This window comes from Sardina pilchardus, chromosome 9, assembly GCF_963854185.1.
Source record: "Sardina pilchardus chromosome 9, fSarPil1.1, whole genome shotgun sequence".
NCBI lineage: Eukaryota > Metazoa > Chordata > Actinopteri > Clupeiformes > Clupeidae > Sardina > Sardina pilchardus.
The window spans coordinates 34,062,830-34,081,711 of NC_085002.1; the positions used below are offsets into that span (position 1 = coordinate 34,062,830).

General features: G+C 39.5%; 1 protein-coding gene across 3 annotated transcripts in view; it reads right to left on the reverse strand.

The window, feature by feature from the left end:
• The window catches only part of usp48 (ubiquitin specific peptidase 48), a 145,478-nt gene that overhangs the window by 20,394 nt on the left and 106,202 nt on the right, over positions 1-18,882 (reverse strand). For all 3 annotated transcript variants that reach the window (XM_062544853.1, XM_062544852.1, XM_062544854.1), the window contains 5 exons: positions 16,218-16,295; positions 16,006-16,130; positions 6,484-6,606; positions 4,540-4,601; positions 4,226-4,336 (listed from right to left, as the gene is read on the reverse strand). In XM_062544853.1, the coding sequence (XP_062400837.1) occupies positions 4,226-4,336; positions 4,540-4,601; positions 6,484-6,606; positions 16,006-16,130; positions 16,218-16,295 (499 nt within the window). The remainder of the gene's footprint in view (positions 1-4,225; positions 4,337-4,539; positions 4,602-6,483; positions 6,607-16,005; positions 16,131-16,217; positions 16,296-18,882) is intronic.

Here is an 18,882-nt window from a genome sequence, read left to right on the forward strand (position 1 = left end):
CCAAAATGGCGGAAAATCCATCACGGCGGGTCCGTTGAACTCAGGCTGGTCCAAGGATTCCAATGATACCTGACTTTTGAAAATTGGCCCAAGGGGTCAAAAGTTACGTGTGTGAACGCACGTCCAACTTTGACCTATTGGCGGAGCTAGAGCGTATGAGGTGCCGACATGAAACTTGGTGACATGAATCATTGGACTGTCCCCAATCAATGAGCCAAATTTCACAACTTTTGACCAGTTGGTTCTAAGGGCTGCCATAGACTTCAATGACAGAGGAATAATAATAATAGTTTGTATATAATAATAATAAAAGTACTAAGAAACACAATGGGTGCCTTCGCAGCTTCGCTGCTTGGCCCCAATAATTGCTCTAAAATGGGGTGTCAAAAATGACAAACTGTCATTTTGTCAAAATGGCAAACTGTCCTAAACATTGCGTTCGTTTTTGTGACATGAAGCGTATCCGTGGTAAGTTGAGCAGACTGCTGTTTCATTGAAAGAGGGTAATAAGCATTTATCTTCCTCTCCATTGACCAAAACTTTGCCCTGGCAATGGTGCCTACCCGATCGCGAGTTTGTGACGATCTGTTGGACTGCTTATTTACTTTGCCCAAGTCCATAGTTGCAGAGATGAATGATTTGGCCGAAGCTAATTTAAATTCGACGAGTTTCTTCTGGAAATAATTCATATCAATTGCTTGCCAATGTCCTTTGTTAGCTGCACGCAGATGAATGATTTGGTCGAAACTAATTTAAATAGGCTACGACGAATTTTCAGCTGAAAATATGTTTTACACACGTAGGCCCATGCCTAGAACAACGTCGCATTGTTTTCAAAACAAACTTGCATTTTACCACTGTAAATCGCCCCCATAGACTATGCCATGTAAATGAAAAATAGTTATTAAAATAAATCACATATATAATACATATTGCACATATATAAACTATATGTTTTATGGTAAAATATCATTCTCATGCCCGACTGACAGGAAACCCTTGCGACATCTGCTGTGAGAAAAGAGAATAGCAGCCTGAAAAAACCTGGCCGAACGTGCGACTGTTGTCACATAAGGAAGAGCAAAATAGCTCTAAACTAGCTTGTACCGGTGTGCTTTTGATAATGTAAAAATACTGGGTGATAAAACACGCGTATTTAGGAAAAGTCGTGAACGTAGGGTCCTGGAATTTAATCGAGTGAAAAAAAATATATATATTTTTAATCACTGCAGTCAAAAGACAGTTCTAGGTATATCTAGGTCAAACCAACATGGTGCTTCAAGTAATACGTCTCAGCGGTCAAATGACCGGCGCTTGGCGCTTCTAGTGTTAACAAACACACATGCCACAATTACTGGCACCTGGGGTGTAAAGGTACATAAAAATCACGGTTTGGGGTGTACACTGGTTTTGAACACTGCAAAACCAAGTAATCTTATATTAAGATAAAAAAATCTATTGGTTTTGCTTTTAGTATAAAACGACTTACCTAGCGCTCTCTCCAAATATCATTTGACTTAATTGAAGAAAGCTTTGACTTGTTTTAAGGAGTCTTATCAAGACAAATTTACTCAACGCACTGGCAAACAAATTTGCTTGTTTTTAGGACAAATTTACTTAACACACTGGCAGACACATTTTGCTTGTTTTCAGGAAGAGATGTCTTAAAACACACTATATTGCCAAAAGTATTTGCACACTTGCCTTGTCTCACATCCCATTCTTAATCCATAGGGCTTAATATAACGTCAGTCCACCTTTTGCAGCTTTAACAGCTTCAGCTCTTCTGGGAAGACTTTCCACAAGGTTTAGGAGTGTGTTTAGGGGAATTTTTGACCATTCTTTCAGATGTGCATTCATGAGGTCGCACACTGATGTTGGACAAGGCAACTGGCTCTCAGTCTCCACTCATTCATCCCAAAAGTGTTCTATTGGGTTTAAGTCAGGACTCTGTGCAGGCCAGTCAAGTTCATCCACACCAAACTCTGCCATCCATGTCTTTATGGACCTTGCTTTGTGCACTGGTGTACAGTCATGTTGGAACAGGAAGCGGCCATCCACAAACTGGGCTTGGCCCCTTAGTTCCAGTGAAAGGAACTCTGAATGTTTCAGCATTAACCAAGAGATTTTGGACAATTCCATAGTCCCAACTTTGTGGAAACAGTTTGGGAATGGCCACTTCCTGTTCCAACATGACTCCAGTCAAGGAGTGAGTTAAGACTTTTGGGATTCTGTGGACTGATGAGTCAAAAGTCTGACTTTTTGAAAGACATGGGTGTCGTTACATCTTGCTTAATAGGCCAGTCAATCTAGCTCAAAAAAGGGCCAAAACGTAAACTAATTGCAATAGTAATGGTTCATACGTTTTATTGATCCTTAAACCCTCCTGCATCACATATTAAAAATCTACCCATTTATATTTAGTGGAAAATACTTTTATTCAAGGTCAAAGGTAGCAATTTCCAATGCATTTTGCCATTGGGATTTACTACAGGTCAATTGGGTAAAATTTTAAACTATAGATATCAAATTGAAACTTTCACAGTTGTTTACTCACATTAAGGCAAAGATTTTTTGTATTGCAAGTTTTCTGAAATGTGATGTTTAGATATGCAAATGAGACCAGTTTTACTTAAATATGCAATAATTTGCATATATTTCTAGAAAACAAAATCTGAACAATAGGTACAGTCAACTTCAAAATGATTGCTGCATTTTGCTTCTATATTGGATACCAAAAGCCTATGCAAAGGGAATATTAGATATTACTTCATATCACCTCAGAAATGAGGAAATCAAGTCAAGTCAAAATCAATGCGTTTCAATGGAAGTACATTATAGAACAAATGATTGTCAATGATATGGTATGATGGAAGTATCTCAAGTCACATGCCAAGTCACATAAGGAAGATATTGACCTTTAGACAACATATCAAGTGAGTTGGCATGCACTGAGATACTTCCATCATACCATATCATTGACAATCATTTGTTCTATAATGGACTTCCATTGAAACGCATTAATTTTGACTTGACTTGATTTCCTCATTTCTGAGGTGATATGAAGTAATATCTAATATTCCCTTTGCATAGGCTTTTGGTATCCAATATAGAAGCAAAATGTAGCAATTATTTTGAAGCTGACTGTACCTATTGTTCAGATTTAGTTTTCTAGAAATATATGCAAATTATTGCATATTTAAGTAAAACTGGTCTCATTTGCATATCTAAACATCACATTTCAGAAAACTTGCAATACAAAAAATCTTTGCCTTAATGTGAGTAAACAACTGTGAAAGTTTCAATTTGATATCTATAGTTTAAAATTTTACCCATTTCACCAGTAGTAAATCCCAATGGCAAAATGCATTGGAAATTGCTACCTTTGACATTGAAAAAAAGTATGTTCCACTAAATATAAATGGGTAGATTTTTTATATGTTAATTATATATACCTAGGGATCACAAAAAACTTGGAATGATTACTATTGCAATTAGTTATGGGTCAAACGCTAGATTGACTGGCCTATAAAGCCAACACAGCATTCCAAAAAAAGAGCATCATACCAACAGTCATCATGGGCTGGGCTTGGTGCCTTAGTTCCAGTGAAAGGTACTCTGAATGTTGGACAATTCCATGCTCCCAACTTTGTGGGAACACTTTGGGGATGGCCCCTCCCTGTTCCAACACGACTGTGCACCAGTGCATAAAGCAAGGTCCATAAAGACATGAATGACAGAGTTTGGTGTGGATGAGCCAGTCACCTCATCCAACATCAGTGTGTGACCTCACAAATGCGCATCTGAAAGAATGGTCAAAAATTCCCATGAACACACCTTCCCGAAGAGTTGAAGCTATTATAGCTGCAAAAGGTGGACCAACGTCATATTAAACCCTATGGATTAAGAATAGGATGTGACCAAAGTTCATATGTGAGTCAAGGCAGGTGAGCAAATACATTTGGCAATATAGTGTAAGTCAAACCTTTCTTAAATTAAGCCAAATGATTTCACAAGAAAGCACTAGATAAGTTGCTTATACTGAAAACACTAACATTTTTTTTTTTTCATCTTGATATAAGATTAATAATTTCACTTATACACAGAACTATCAGATCTTCAAACACTGATAAGTTATGTTCATGTTAATGGAAAATTCTGCAGCATTTTGAAGAGCGGCATAATAATTGAACTTCATTTGCTAAACAGCATGTAAAACACTTACTGCTCAGCATCTCCTATTAGCATCGACTCGTAGGTGAACATGAAGCCACCATGAGGGCAAAGCAGGATGCTATTGCTCACACTTGACACAGGTGTGCTTTTGGCAGGCCTCCTGGTACAACAACAATAATAATAATAATAATAATGATAATAATAATAACAACAATAATAATAATAACAGCAATAATAATACACAGAAAACACAAATACAGTCAGGTCAAAAGAATGAAAACTTTGCCTAGCTTTTCTCTATCACTCTTAAAAATGTATACATTTTTATGTTGCAAGTGTCAGGAGCTGGTAATATCCCCTCACCTGATAAACTTCCTCCATTCAGCCACAAAGAATGGTGGAACAATGTATAAAACATCCTCTTCCTACAATAAAAGCAAACATAAATGAAGAAAGTTTTACTCTAAATACTGCCAATAAGTCACCACTAATAAAAAACATATCAAGAGACTACCACATAGAAATGGGTGATGTTTCATAATGGCTTGACCAGTTAACTGTGGTAACTATAACTACATTTCTTGAATGTTGATTCTTAATGCAAAAAAACGTTATTTGGACTGCAAAAACGTTATCTAATAAAATCTAACCAAGTGTTATCATCTTACATCAAGATAAAAAAAATCTAGTTGGTATTCATTTCAGTATAAAGAAACTTTCGAAAAATAATTTGAGTTAATATAAGAAGAGTTTGACTTCTTTTAAAGGGATATTCCACCATTTGGGGAATTAAGATCATTTTCCACCTCCCCTCGAGCAAAACAATTGATATTTACCTTTTCCCTGTTCATCCAGCCATTCTGTGAGTCTGGCGATTTTTTAACGAACAACTTTTAGCTTCAGGCTACCATAGATCATTGAATCGGATGAGACCATTAGCATCTCGGCTGCTAGCATTTCTGGTCATTTTTCCATTTAAAACGTGTCTTCTCAAGATAAGTTTTGGATTGTTCACCCACTAATAGGGAACGTGAGCTGGGGTTAGACCGTCGTGAGTCAGGTTAGTTTTACCCTACTGATGATGTGTTGTTGCAATGGTAATCCGCAGGTTCAGAAGTTCATGAAGACAAACTGAAAATGAAACCTGGCATTTTTCTATGTTGATTTGACATGGAACTGCACTCTCATCTGGCGTAATAATCAAGGAAAGTTGCAAATGTACCATGGACGGAGTGATATCACCCAGCACCTGAAAATAGCCCCCATAGGCAACAAGCAGTAGTAGTACGTGATATCACTGCACCCATAATATGTTTGCAGCATTCCTTGATTATTAAGCCAGAATGTGAGTGTAGTTCCATGTCAAATCAGCCTAGAAAATCACCAGGTTTCATTTTCATATTGCCTTATTGCACTTTCTAACTCGAGAAGAGACAAGTTTTAAATGGAAAAATTACTGGAAATCTTAGTCACTTTCAAGCGTGATGCTAGCAGGCGAGATGCTAATGGTCTAATCCGATTCAATGATCGATGATGTTTCGCTCGAGGGGAGGTGGAAAATTAGCTCAATTCCCCAAATGGTGGAAAATCCCTTCAACATATCGTATGTTGTCTGCTACGTTTTACATATGTGACCCTGTAAAGCGGAACCAGTCGTTTCGGTAAAATTTACTAAATTAAGTTATTATGCTCACGTGAACAGCCACAAACTTAGCTTTCCAACGGTATGTATATCGAGGGTGTTACAAAAACTATCGCTAAGATAACCGCATCCAAAGTTGACATGGTTCTCCTGTCACGATATGCCAGAAGAGGAGAAATCACCTTTTTAAGCGGTGCGTGCACAACGGGAATGACAGCAAATGTGTTGAATCTTCGCCGGGTTTAACAGTCAAAACTGTTTTTCCGTGAAATGCGTTCACGATATGACACTGTAGACTGTATTCAGTCGAATTATGCGAAAACGTGAAATTCAACATTTTAACCCGGAAGTTTGTTATTGTTGATTTTCTCAAAATAACGTTGTGCGCAAAACGACTGATTTCGCTTTGAATGGTCACATATCATGACATATCATGAGCGAAATAAGCACTCAATGCAATTGTTACACTGCAACAATATATTTTGCATTAATAAGCAGTCGAACAGGTGTCTTTAATATAGTGTCCAGAGAATGTATGGTCCTACAGGCACTGCTAAAGCAAAAGACTAAGGGAGACTAAGGGACACAGTACTGTACATGCAGCAACCGACAGAAACAAGTGGCACTTCGAATCAATCACACTAATGTGGATAATGTTGCTGTACTTCAGGCCATTTCTGCAGAGTCGGTCTATTTTTCTCCTGGAATAGGTTGAGTAGAGCAGTCTTCTGCTCAATGGCCATCATTTTGTTCAACTCCTCATTTTGTCGGTCCTCTCGCTCCAGTCTCTGTGTAAAACAGGTAGCAGAAAAGAATAGCAACAGTTTATGAAAAGAACAATTATCGTAATAATTATAGTAATTCATTTCTACTTCACATGTATTTTTCATATAGTTGCAACCCAGGCTTTATTGCCTCGCTCTACTTAGTAGAAATAATACATTATTAAAAGTAATGAATATATCAAATAATAAATACATTATTAGTAACAAGTAATTAATACATTATTGCATTTTTTTTTTATAATTCACAGTTTTTTATTTTAAAACATAGTGCAAAATGACAGTTACACTGGGTATTTAAGCCAATACCATAATACACTGTAGCAAGTAGCACTACATTATCACACAACACCAAAACAAAAACAAACAAACCATACACAACATAGCCGCACAGCAGGTTCCCTCTCTCCCCCTCTCCCCCAACACACACCATAATACACACTGTTTAAGGTCAATTCTTATTACCCCTTATTTTCTACTGATCTCCATCTTTAATAAATGTCAGGAAACTACTCCACATAGCAGAGAACTTTGACACTGAGTCTCTCACTTTAGCGAGCATAAGTTCGTAAGAGGCTGTACTTGTCATGAGCTCAATCCAGTCCTTGTATAAAGGTGTACTTGTACTTTTCCATTTCCGTAGAATTACCTTAGCTGCATTAAGAAAGCCTGCAAGAGCTAGCCCAAACTGTGCCTTTGTGAGTCCAGTTGTTAGCACTGTTTGATCACCAAGCAGGCAGAGCGGAGGTGAACTTGGCAAGGGCTGCTCCAGCCACTCTTCCATAGCTCCAATCACTTGAGCCCAGAAAGGAGCGATCAACGGACAGTCCCACATGAGATGTAGAAAAGTACCCACAGAGTTCTTACATTTCCAGCTTTCGTCGCTTTTAATTAAACCAAGTCTCTTAAGTCTAACAGGTGTCCAGTAGTATTTATGAATTATTTTGTAATGTATAAATTTTGTCTTAATATCTCTCACTGGCCAACCCATGTTATGCACAATATTATCCCAAACCTCTTGTTCCAACTCCAGACCTAAATCTTTTTCCCATAATAACCTCAGATTCTCACTTTTACCATAAAGAGTATTAGCAGCCATTTTATAAAAAACAGAGTATGACTGCACCATCTTAGGGAGCTTCAAGAAACTCTGCAGGACACCTTCACCTCGTCCTGTATTATAACCCATAGATAACACACAACTGCGTAACTGAAGATATTTCCAAAAATCCCCTTTATCATTTATATTATATTTTTCTTTAAGCCCTTGAAATGAATTGAACACCCCCTCCTCAAAAAGATCAGGAATTGTGGCAATACCCTTATCACACCATGCTTTCCAGAAAACCGGTCTCTTCCCAATCTTAACTGCAGGGTTTTCCCAAACAGAGGAGTAACTCTGCTTGTAATGAGACAAACCAAGCATTTTGTGGACTTTGGTCCAGACATTCCTTGAGTGCTGAAATATAGGATTAACTAGTTGGGCATTTGGTAGTTTTTGAGACAAAGCATCTATATATCTAAATGGAAAGGCCAGAGACCTCTCTATTTCCACCCACCCCAATGTTGACTCGCTCTGCGTCCAATGATTACACAATCTGAACACCTCAAAAGAGATATTATACAGCTCTATATTTGGCAAAGCCAGTCCTCCCCTCTCCCTTGAAGTAAACAGCTTATTCAAACCGATCCTGGGCTTCTTCCCATCCCACAAATACTCTCTGACTATATTATTGTACTGCTTGATCAGTGAATCAGGAATAGACAGAGGAATCATCATGGAAATATAATTAATCTTTGAGGAAACCATCATTTTAACTGTATTTATTTTACCCCATAGAGATAAATTTATCATTTTCCACTTATCAAAGTTGGTCTTAATATTCTGAAGGACTGGATTCATATTCATTTGTATCAATGCTTGGAAATCTGTGGTTAACCTTATGCCCAAATATTTCATTCCTGATGGTATCCAAGTGAATGGAAATGCCCCAATATCAGCATTTGAGCAACTACTAGAAATAGGCATTACTTCTGATTTCTGCCAATTAACTTTGTAACCTGAAATTCTTGAGAAGCTCTCAATAATATCCATAACCCCTGGAATGGAGGAGGCTGGCTCCGCCAACATCAATAATATGTCGTCCGCATATAGAAACATCTTATGCATTTGACCCCCTGCCATCACTCCCTTAACTCTTGGATCATCTCTTATAGCAACTGCCAATGGTTCCAAAAATAAGGTAAATAATAACGGGGATAATGGGTCCCCCTGCCTTGTGCCTCTTTCTAAATTAAAGAAAGGGGACATGGTGCCATTTGTAAGAACAGCTGCCCGCGGTGCTGAATACAGAACCTTTACCCATTTGATAAATTCTTCTCCAAAGCCAAAGGCCTCTAGTGTATGTATCAAATAACCCCACTCTACCCTATCAAATGCCTTCATCGCATCAAGAGAAAAAGCAGCAACAGGAACATTTTTCTCACGGTTTTCCCACATAATATGCAATAGTCGCCTAAGGTTGTCTGCAGAAGATCTACCTTTAATGAATCCAACCTGGTCGTCATTGATGACTGTTGGTAAGACTTTCTCCAGTCTCATTGCCAGTATCTTAGACAGAATCTTACAATCAACGTTCTCCAAGCTAATTGGCCTATAACTACTTGGTTCATATGGGTCCTTATCTTTTTTGAGTAATACAGTAATTACTGCATCATTGAAGGTAGGAGGGAGTAGCCCCTCCTCCAATGCTTCTGTGTAAACCATTGTTAAAATGGGTGCCAACAAATCAATGTTGATCTTATAATATTCAGCTGGAAAGCCATCAAGACCCGGTGACTTTCCAGATTTCATTGACAGAATTGCGGCTCTAACCTCTGATTCAACTATAGGCGCATCCATCATATCTACTTGCCTCTGAGACACAACAGGGATCTCTATATTTGAAAAAAATTCTGCATACCTATCCTTATCAACAGGCATTTCTGATCTGTATAAATTGTCGTAGAAATTCTTGAATATACCATTAATTTCTGTATTGTCTGTTACCACCTCCCCTCTGTCATTATTAATGGCTGGGATCAAGAGACTAGCATCCTTTCTCTTCAATTGTGAGGCCAACAGTTTACCAGCTTTCTCGCCACTCTCATAAAAACTGGACTTCAACCTGAAAAGGGCGTATTCTGCTTTCTTATTGTAAATCTCATTGAGCTGATATTTCAGGTTACATATTTCTCTAAACCCATGCTCACTATAACATTGTGACAACATGGTTTCCTTAATTTTTATCTGAGATTCTAAATCCTTAATCTTCAAATAAGCCACTCTTTTAAAATAACTGGACTGTGAAATGAAATAGCCCCTTATAAATGCTTTTGAAGCTTCCCATACACTTGAAAGCTTCTCTGTTGACCCAACATTCTGATCAAAAAACATCTTAAGGGGAATGTCCATAGATGCCTTACATGTGGGGTCCTGAAGAACGGACGTATTTAGTCTCCATCTGCTTCCAGTTGGCTTACTTGATTTAAACTCCACAATCAACTCTACTGGTGCATGGTCAGACAAAGCTATGGCTCCAATCTTACAATCAGCTCCAACATCAGTCATGTTTCTTGAAACTAGAAAATAGTCTATCCTTGAGTATGATTTATGCATGTGTGAAAAAAAAGTATATTCTTTTTCTCTAGGATTGACCACCCTCCATATATCTATCAGACCATGGTCTTTCATCATTAGTTGTATAGCTAATCTATCTCTTGGCACAGATTTATGATATGTAGTTCGGTCTAAATGGGCATCTTGTACTTGATTGAAGTCACCTGCCATCACCATCTGAGCCTCTTCAAGTTCCCCAATACTCTTATTAACTATATGAAAAAAGTCACTATCATCTTTGTTTGGAGCATACAGATTACAAATATTAATTTTCACTCCATCAATGGCAGCATGAATACAAATCATCCTACCCTCATCATCTTTCTTCTGATTAACCATGACTAAGTTTAATTTTTTGTGCACCAGTATTGCCACTCCATTCTTCTTACTGCTATATGAGCTATGAAATACCTGCCCTACCCAATCACGTTTAAGCTTATCCGCCTCTTTACCTTCCATATGAGTCTCCTGAATCAAAGCGATATCTGCTTGATGGGACTTCAGATAGCTTAACCACTTCTTTCTTTTTATAGGATTCTGGGAACCATTTATATTCCACGTTATGCATCTGATCAACTTAGCCATTAGGTAATGCTTCTATCATTTGAATGTGTGCCCTTAGAAGAGGAGAACACCCATCTACAACCTTCGCTGTGCAAGCTACAAAACACCTAATCCTAATAAACACACACAAAAAAAAATCATGAACACTCAGAGCAACCCCTGAGACCCCCCACCCAAGTCCCCAAAAACTTCTTTCATCAAAAAAGAAGAAATATCCCCACCCACACATGGTCCGTAAGGCGCAACAACCAGATGCCTCCAAACTCCACCCCACCCCCCTTACTTAATACTTGTTACCACTGAATTACACATTTGCAAATACCACCACTCTTAGTAGCCTACTTAATTTTTTTTATAAACATTTCTATTGACAGGCTATCCCATGCTGTTATTATAACCATATAAACAGGAGCATAAAATGAAATGAATTATACAAACTAAATGAAAACCCCATTGGACCCATGTAAGCCTATCAAATAGGCTAGCCTACTCACAGCATTTTCTTATATAGCCAACTGTCTTGTGCACCATGTAGGCTACCCGTTTGCCTGCTTCAATCCAAAGAATGAACTCCAAATAAAAATCCAAGGCTCAAAGTAGGTCCAAACCAAAACAAATTAAAATGCTCCTCCATCTTCGTTATCATGCAGCCCAGCTCCAATAGAAAACATAATCCAAAAGTGACCTTCACACCAGCATTCTTCCTGGTCCTACTCAGCGTCGCCCACAGGTGATCGCGCTCCCGCTTCACTCAACAGCTCCAATGCTCCTCGGGGGTCTGTAAAGCTCACCTTTTCTCCCTTCCATGTAAAACGAAGGACTGCAGGGAATGCCAACGTGAAACGGACATTCAACTTATGCAATTTCTTTCTGACTTCGGTAAACTGCTTTCTTTTATCAGAGACCTCCTTAGTCATGTCAGGAAAGACAGAAATGTTGGATTCGTTCCAATGGATCCCCTCACCAACGCGAGCCTTTGCCTTCACTGCTGCCATGACGCGTTCTTTCTCCAAAAAACTCTGAAATCGAGCGATGACCGGGCGAGGCGGCATATTCGGTGCTGGTAATTCGGAAGAGGCTCGGTGTACCATTTGAAGCTCAGAGTCGGATAAATCCACTCCCAGGGCATCAGAGAAAAAGTTCCTCACACGCTCACGCAGCTTTATCTGACTTTCTTTCGTTTCTTTCAGCCCAAAGATTCGCACATTGAGGCGCCTTTCCCTATTAGCCATGTCAGTTACCATTTCACGTAGTACAGAGCATTCTTTAGCACTTGTTTGAGCTAACTGCTTCCAACTTTCTCTTTCGTCTTCCAATTCAGAAACCCGGCCCTCAGCCTCGCTCAATCGCTGAAAAATAGATGCCACATCAGTCTTCATTTTACCTTGACTAGTCTTGACACTTGTCACATCTGCCTGCAAGGTTGACAAAGTACCACTGATTCGGGCCATCTCCTCCATTGCTTTTTGAAGTGCTGCTTGCAATTCGGCAAATCCAGGGGGTGCCTTGACTGTATCCGCAGGCAACTCCGCGGGCAGAACAGAGTCTTTGGCGGAGCCATGAGTGCTATTATGGCTAGCACCCTGCTTAGCAGTACGTGTTTTCGATGTTGCACTCATAATCATTTATTTTTACTTCACCAAACTATCCCTCATTAAACTCGTAGTGGTAGCCTACTCCCGCATTCAATGCATGTACTTTACGAAATTGTAGAGTCTATCGATTTATTTCGGGGGGTTTTATGGAGCAGCTCCCTTTACACGTCCATCTCGTTTCGCGATCCCACGTGACTCCTACATTATTGCATTTAATATAGTATGGTTAATTGGTTTGTATAGTATGGTTGATAATTTTGCCATTATAGGTCAAGAGGTCAAGTCTGTTCTTTGATTAGTTCCGTTTATGTATTTGTGTAGCTCCTGCTCCTTTAAGGTTTAGTTTACGAACGTTACCCGGGGAGGCTAACAGCACGATAAGCTGCAACTAGCCTTAACACTAGAAGCGCCAAGCGCCGGTCATTTGACCGCTGACGCGTATTACTAGAAGCGCCGTGTAGGTTTGACCTAGATATACCTAGAACTGCCTCGCGTTCGGCCATGTTTGTCCAGGCTGCTATTCTCTTTTCTCACAGCAGATGTCGCAAGGGTTTCCTGTCAGTCGGGCATGAGAATAATATTTTACCATAAAACATATAGTTTATATATGTGCAATATGTATTACATATGTGCTTTATTTTAATATTTTTCATTTACATGGCATAGTCTATGGAGGCGATTTACAGTGGTAAAATGCGAGTTTGTTTTGAAAACGTTGCGACAGGCCTACATGTGTAAAACATATTTTCGTCGTAGCCTATTTATGTACGTAGGCCTACGTACATTCATAGTTGTATATCTTATCTTCTATTTGTAGGCTATCTTTTAAAGCTCAGACTAATGTATAAGCATTTTCTTACATATTTGCTGGACTGACTGAGTTACGTCAAGTCAAACACCTATCCTAACATAGTCTATGGAAAATGTCAAGTGGCGCAGCGTTAACACCCCTGTCTGCAACGCCGAACACCCGGGTTCACATCTTGGCAGGAGCGAAATAGGCTACAGAATCTCATATCGATTTAGGCCTACCATTAACGAAAAATAATTTCGCCAGCCAATCATTTTCTGAGCCAAATTGAGCCGCCATCTGACAAACTTTGACTAAGCCAGTTAGACTTTTTGCATCTAAAAATAATTATATCATAGTGACACGCGAAAAAATAAACAATGAGATTTTCCCACTGGACACACCACATCAGTATTGTGCTCGTTGCTACGATACACAGGACTCACAGTGAGTTGACGACCAATGAAAATGACATGGGGAAAAGAAGCAAACAAAGTAGCCTGATTTTGATCTCACCTTACATAGGCTACTTTCCTAATTCCTACGTAGGGCTACTCAGACTTTTGTTAAATCGTCAGGGCCCGGTTGCACAAACACCAAAACCAAAGATTGATGATATGAACCAAATATTCTGGAACAGATGGATTTACAGCATTGAACGTGATAGGATATTAGGCTAGCCTACTGCTGCGACTTCCACCGTTTCCTTTCCAGAGATTGCTGCGCTGTTCACAACGCAATGAATGCATGCAGTCTACATTGAAGTGAAACGTGCAGACTGCAGAACGTTGTCCAAAACAATACAATAACATTGTGTGTTGATATCTAATACAATATACACATCTGTAGACATGAAGTGGCAACTACAGCCATTATCAGTCATGAAAACTGTGGCGGCTGCATTAAGGTTTTGGCTGAGCCAGCTAGCCAGCCAACAACTTCATCAGCCAGCCGTTCTCAAAGCAAATGGCTTCGGGGTCTATACATAACACACTATCCATTGCATCCTATTTGAAACCGATCATCCCTCCTCCCCCATACACTCGTCTAGGCTACAGACATCACCGAGGCATTGAGGACAATTAACTGCCTCCCCACCCCCACCCCATCTATCTGTCCCCTGCATTGGCCTATACTAGGCTGTAGGCTGGCTGTTTAGGCAACTCGTGGAAGAATGCGCAATCATGTTTCATCGCATATGCGCGTTTTAGAATGTTCATTCGACCCCCGCTTGTAGCTTACATTGACTGAATTTATTGAGCGTTTTTCAACGACGACGAACAATTATTTTTCGTTAATGGCAAACAGTATTGTGATTCATCGGTTCATTTCATATAGTTTGTTATTAAAAACCATTAACAAAAAAATAATTGTTTGTCGACGTTGAAAAACGGTCATTGAATTCAGTCAATGTAAGCTACAAAATCTCGCTCGTGCCAAGAATTGAACCCGGGCCGACTAAGTGTTAGATGAGAGAACTAACGTTGCGCCACTTGACACTATATTTTTTGATTCACAGGAAATAGGTTTCTGACGCAACGTAACTCAGTCAGTCCAGCAAATATGTAAGAAAATGCTTATACATTAGTGAGCTTTAAAAGATAGCCTACAACTATAGAAGATATACAACTTAGAAAATATAACACTATGAATGTACGTAGGCATACTAAGTAGGCTAAGCCCAAATAAATGCATAAGAACAGTTTGCCCGCAGATGAATGATGAATGATTTGGCCGAAACTAATTTAAATTCGACGAGTTTCATCAGGAAATAATTCATGAGAATCGCTTGCCAATGTCCTTTGCTACTTGTGCGCAGATGAATGATTTGGCCTAAAGTAATTTAAATAAGCTACGACGAATTTAAGTTGAAAATAATTTTTACACGCGTAGGCCTGCCTAATAGAACAACGTCTCAACGTTTTCAAAACAGACTTGCATTTTACCACTGTAAATCGCCTCCATGGACTATGCCATGTAAATGAAAAATACGTATTAAAATAAATCACATATATAAACACATATTGCACATATATAAACTATATGCTTATGGTAAAATATCATTCTCATGCCTGACTGAGAGGAAACTTATAGGAGTGAGCCCTTGCGACATCTGCTGTGAGAAAAGAGAAGAGCAGCCTGGAATTGTCACATAAGTAAGAGCAAAATAGCTCTAAACTAGCTTGTACCGGTGTGCTTTTGATCATGTAAAAATACTGGGTGATAAAAGACGCATATTTAGGAAGAGTCGTGAACGTAGGGTCCTGGAATTTAATCGAGTGAAAAGATGTTTTTTTAAAAAAAAAGACCGCGACGGCAGTTATAGGTATATCTAGGTCAAACCAACACGGCACTTCAATAATACGTCTCAGCGGTCAAATGACCGGCACTTGGCGCTTCTAGTGTTAATGACATTAATACCGTAATCAACCATCCCTTTAGAACTAGTAATGGCAGTTTATGGCAGTTGCTGAAGTTGAGAATGAATAGGAAGACAAGTAGTTCCTCAAACAAGACAGTTTTAGCAATCAAATCAGTAAATTGCCATTATTATTGCCAGGTATTACAGCTGTGGTATAAGTGGATTAACGGGCTTCACACCGTCCTCGTAGCAGAAGCCCACACACTCTGAGGTGTGGTTTGTGTCATAGCCACATTACTCCTCATCAACCACATTAATTACTACTCGGATGTGGTCTCCATTATCCCTTACATATCAGACCATTCATGCTCAAGATATCTTTTCACAGATTGATTTCTTACTTAACATTTTTTGCAAGTCATTATATCATAATTACCAGACAATGCTGACAGGGTTCTTGCTGATAGGTGAACTCCGGTGCTTTGGGGAAGTACAGCTTCAGTTTGTCCCACACCTCCACAGACACCAGTCTTCTCTCACTCGATAGGATACTGAGGCTCCCTGGTGAACAGGGTGAAAAGACAGGGAGCAGAGTGAGGGCCTAAGTTAATTTTCTGCATTTTCAACTAAGTGTGTGCAGACATCTACCATGAGGACAGAGGATGTCTTCATTGATGGTCTTCATGCCCTCAGTATCCATGTCTTCTCTGTCTGTCGTCTTTGCACCTGTATTGTAAAACACAGACACTACGTCAAAGAATACTTAGAATGGATGAACAGAGTATTTTACCGTTTTCTTTAATAATATAGAAAGTATTGCCACTTTGGTTTGATACTCAGATGCAATTGTATGGCAGTAAAATCTCATGAAGCTGTTGCAAAAAAGTGGAGCATGGACTTTCTCATAAACTTCGAGATCAATGCCACGGAGAACACAAGCCTGACTTTGATTGTGGGGGGAAAAAGAGTTTGGAGAACTGTATAGTAAATTACATCAAATGAAAACACGTTTCCATCTCATAAACAAATTTGATTAAGTCAATTTCACAAATGCCATCAAGTCTATTTATTAATACACTACATTGCCAAAAGTATTGGGTCACCTGCCTTGACCCCCATATGAACTTCAGTCACATCCTATTCTTAATCCATAGGGTTTAATGTGACATTGGTCCATCCTTTGCAGCTATAACAGCTTCAAATCTTCTGGGAAGGCTTTCTACAAGGTTTAGGAGTGTAATTATGGGCATTGTTGACCATTCTTTCAGAAGTGCATTTGTGAAGTCACTCACTGATGTTGGACGAGTTGGAGTCTCCACTTTAGTTCATCCCAAAGGTGTTCTGTTGGGTTGAGGTCAGAACTCTGGTTAGGCCAGTCAAGTTCATCCACACCAAACTCTGTCGTCCATGTCTGTATGGACCTTGCTTGATGCACTGGTACACAGTCATGTTGGAACAGGAAGTGGCCATCCCCAAACTGTTCCCACAAAGTTGGGAGCATGGAATTGTCCAAAATCTCTTGGTTAATGCTGAAGCATTCAGAGTTCCTTTCACTGGAACTAAGAGGCCAAGCTCAGCTCCCAATATGGCTGTGCACCAGTGTACAAACCAAGGTCCATAAAGGCATGGATGACAGAGTTTGTTGTGGATAGACTTGACTGGCCTTCACAGAGTCCTGACCTCAACCCAACAGAACACCTTTGAGATGAATTAGAGCCATGAATTTGAGATTGCATACTGAGAGCCAGTCTCATCCAACATCAGCGTGTGAGCTCACAAATGCACTTCTGTCAAAAATTCCCATAAACACACTCCTAAACCTTGTTGAAAGCCTTCCCAGAAGAGCTGAAGCTGTTATAGCTACAAAGAGTGGACTGACTAGAGTGTTCAATGTACAGTGCAATGAAAGTCATCATACCCCTTTGAAATAGTTACTGTTTTTGTCTTACAGCCTGAAATCAAAACCCATTTAGAAAAAAATATTTTTCCAGTTTTATTTACAAATTTAGCTGTACAACATCAACATAATGAAAAAAGAACAACAGTTCTGAAAATTAATTAAACATTTAAAACTAGAATAACAGGGTTGGAAAAGTAATCATAACCCTGATTAAATACTTTGTGGAGCTTCCTTTTGCTGTCATTTCAGCCATCAATCTGTTTGGATATGTCTCTATTAGCTTTGCACACCTACATTGGGGAATATTTGTCCAATCTTCCATGCAGAATTGTTAATATTTAAATGCTGTCCTTACAAACATGTGGATACAAAATATCGCAGAGGAAAAAAATTGGGGTTGGCTATTGCTTTTCGTATGTTATGGCAGAGTTGTGAAGTCATGTCACACAATTCCCCATCATGCTCGGACACTATGGGAAACCACAGGCCTCGGTAATCCTGTGATTGGTCAGCTGTAAAAAAAAAGACAGCATGACGTATGGCAGCAAGAGACCCGACAAACTTGAGGCGGCAAAAAAAGAAACATGCGGCGGTCAAAACGTAGCGCGTGGGTGCATGTCAAATTAATGAATCTACGAGTTCGCGAAGATACCACTTTCATAACCTGCATGCAGCCATGTTGCAGGAGGAAGTCGGTCGCCTTCACAACCAAGGCCTATAGTTGCTGCTGTGGTGAGAAGGAGAGTATTTGACCACAGGAACAGTGACGTCGTTAGATCTGGGCATTCGAGGCTATAGCCGTGAATGTCTTGGGGATGGCCGGATCTCTGTGCCTTAAATAATGATGAAAATGGCCCCAGAGTTTCCAATTGAATGCCACACCAGTAGCCACAACTACAACGTTATTAATAACGCTGATCTGGCATTCCTTATGGAGTCGGAATAATTTGTTGCAAATTTGACATCAGTGTTCTATTCTTCCTCTCTCTGTCAGACAGTTTGAAAATAGTCTACTTGCAAAGTAGCTTATCAGGGTTTCTCAAACTTCTCTGCTCTGGGGCCCTGTGATGTTAGGCCTTGGTGTTCCAAGGCCCTGCATAGGCGTCTGCACACCCTCTGAACACCCGCCCATCCCCCCCAACTTCCACCGCCCGCCACCATGTACGCCTTTATAGATAGCAGGCTTGTGCACAATTCCGAATATTAGAATTGGCCTCACCCCACAGGAAGTTGAATTTTAATTTGAATTGGAATGACAGGAAGTGGAATTCAATTCATGGCAATTCAAAACAATACGCAGTCACAGGAAGAATGTGTTGAATCTCACATACATTCAGTTTTGGGAAGGTTACTTTGGAAATATAGATAGATAGATAGATAGACAGATCGATCATTTATCATTATTATTATCAT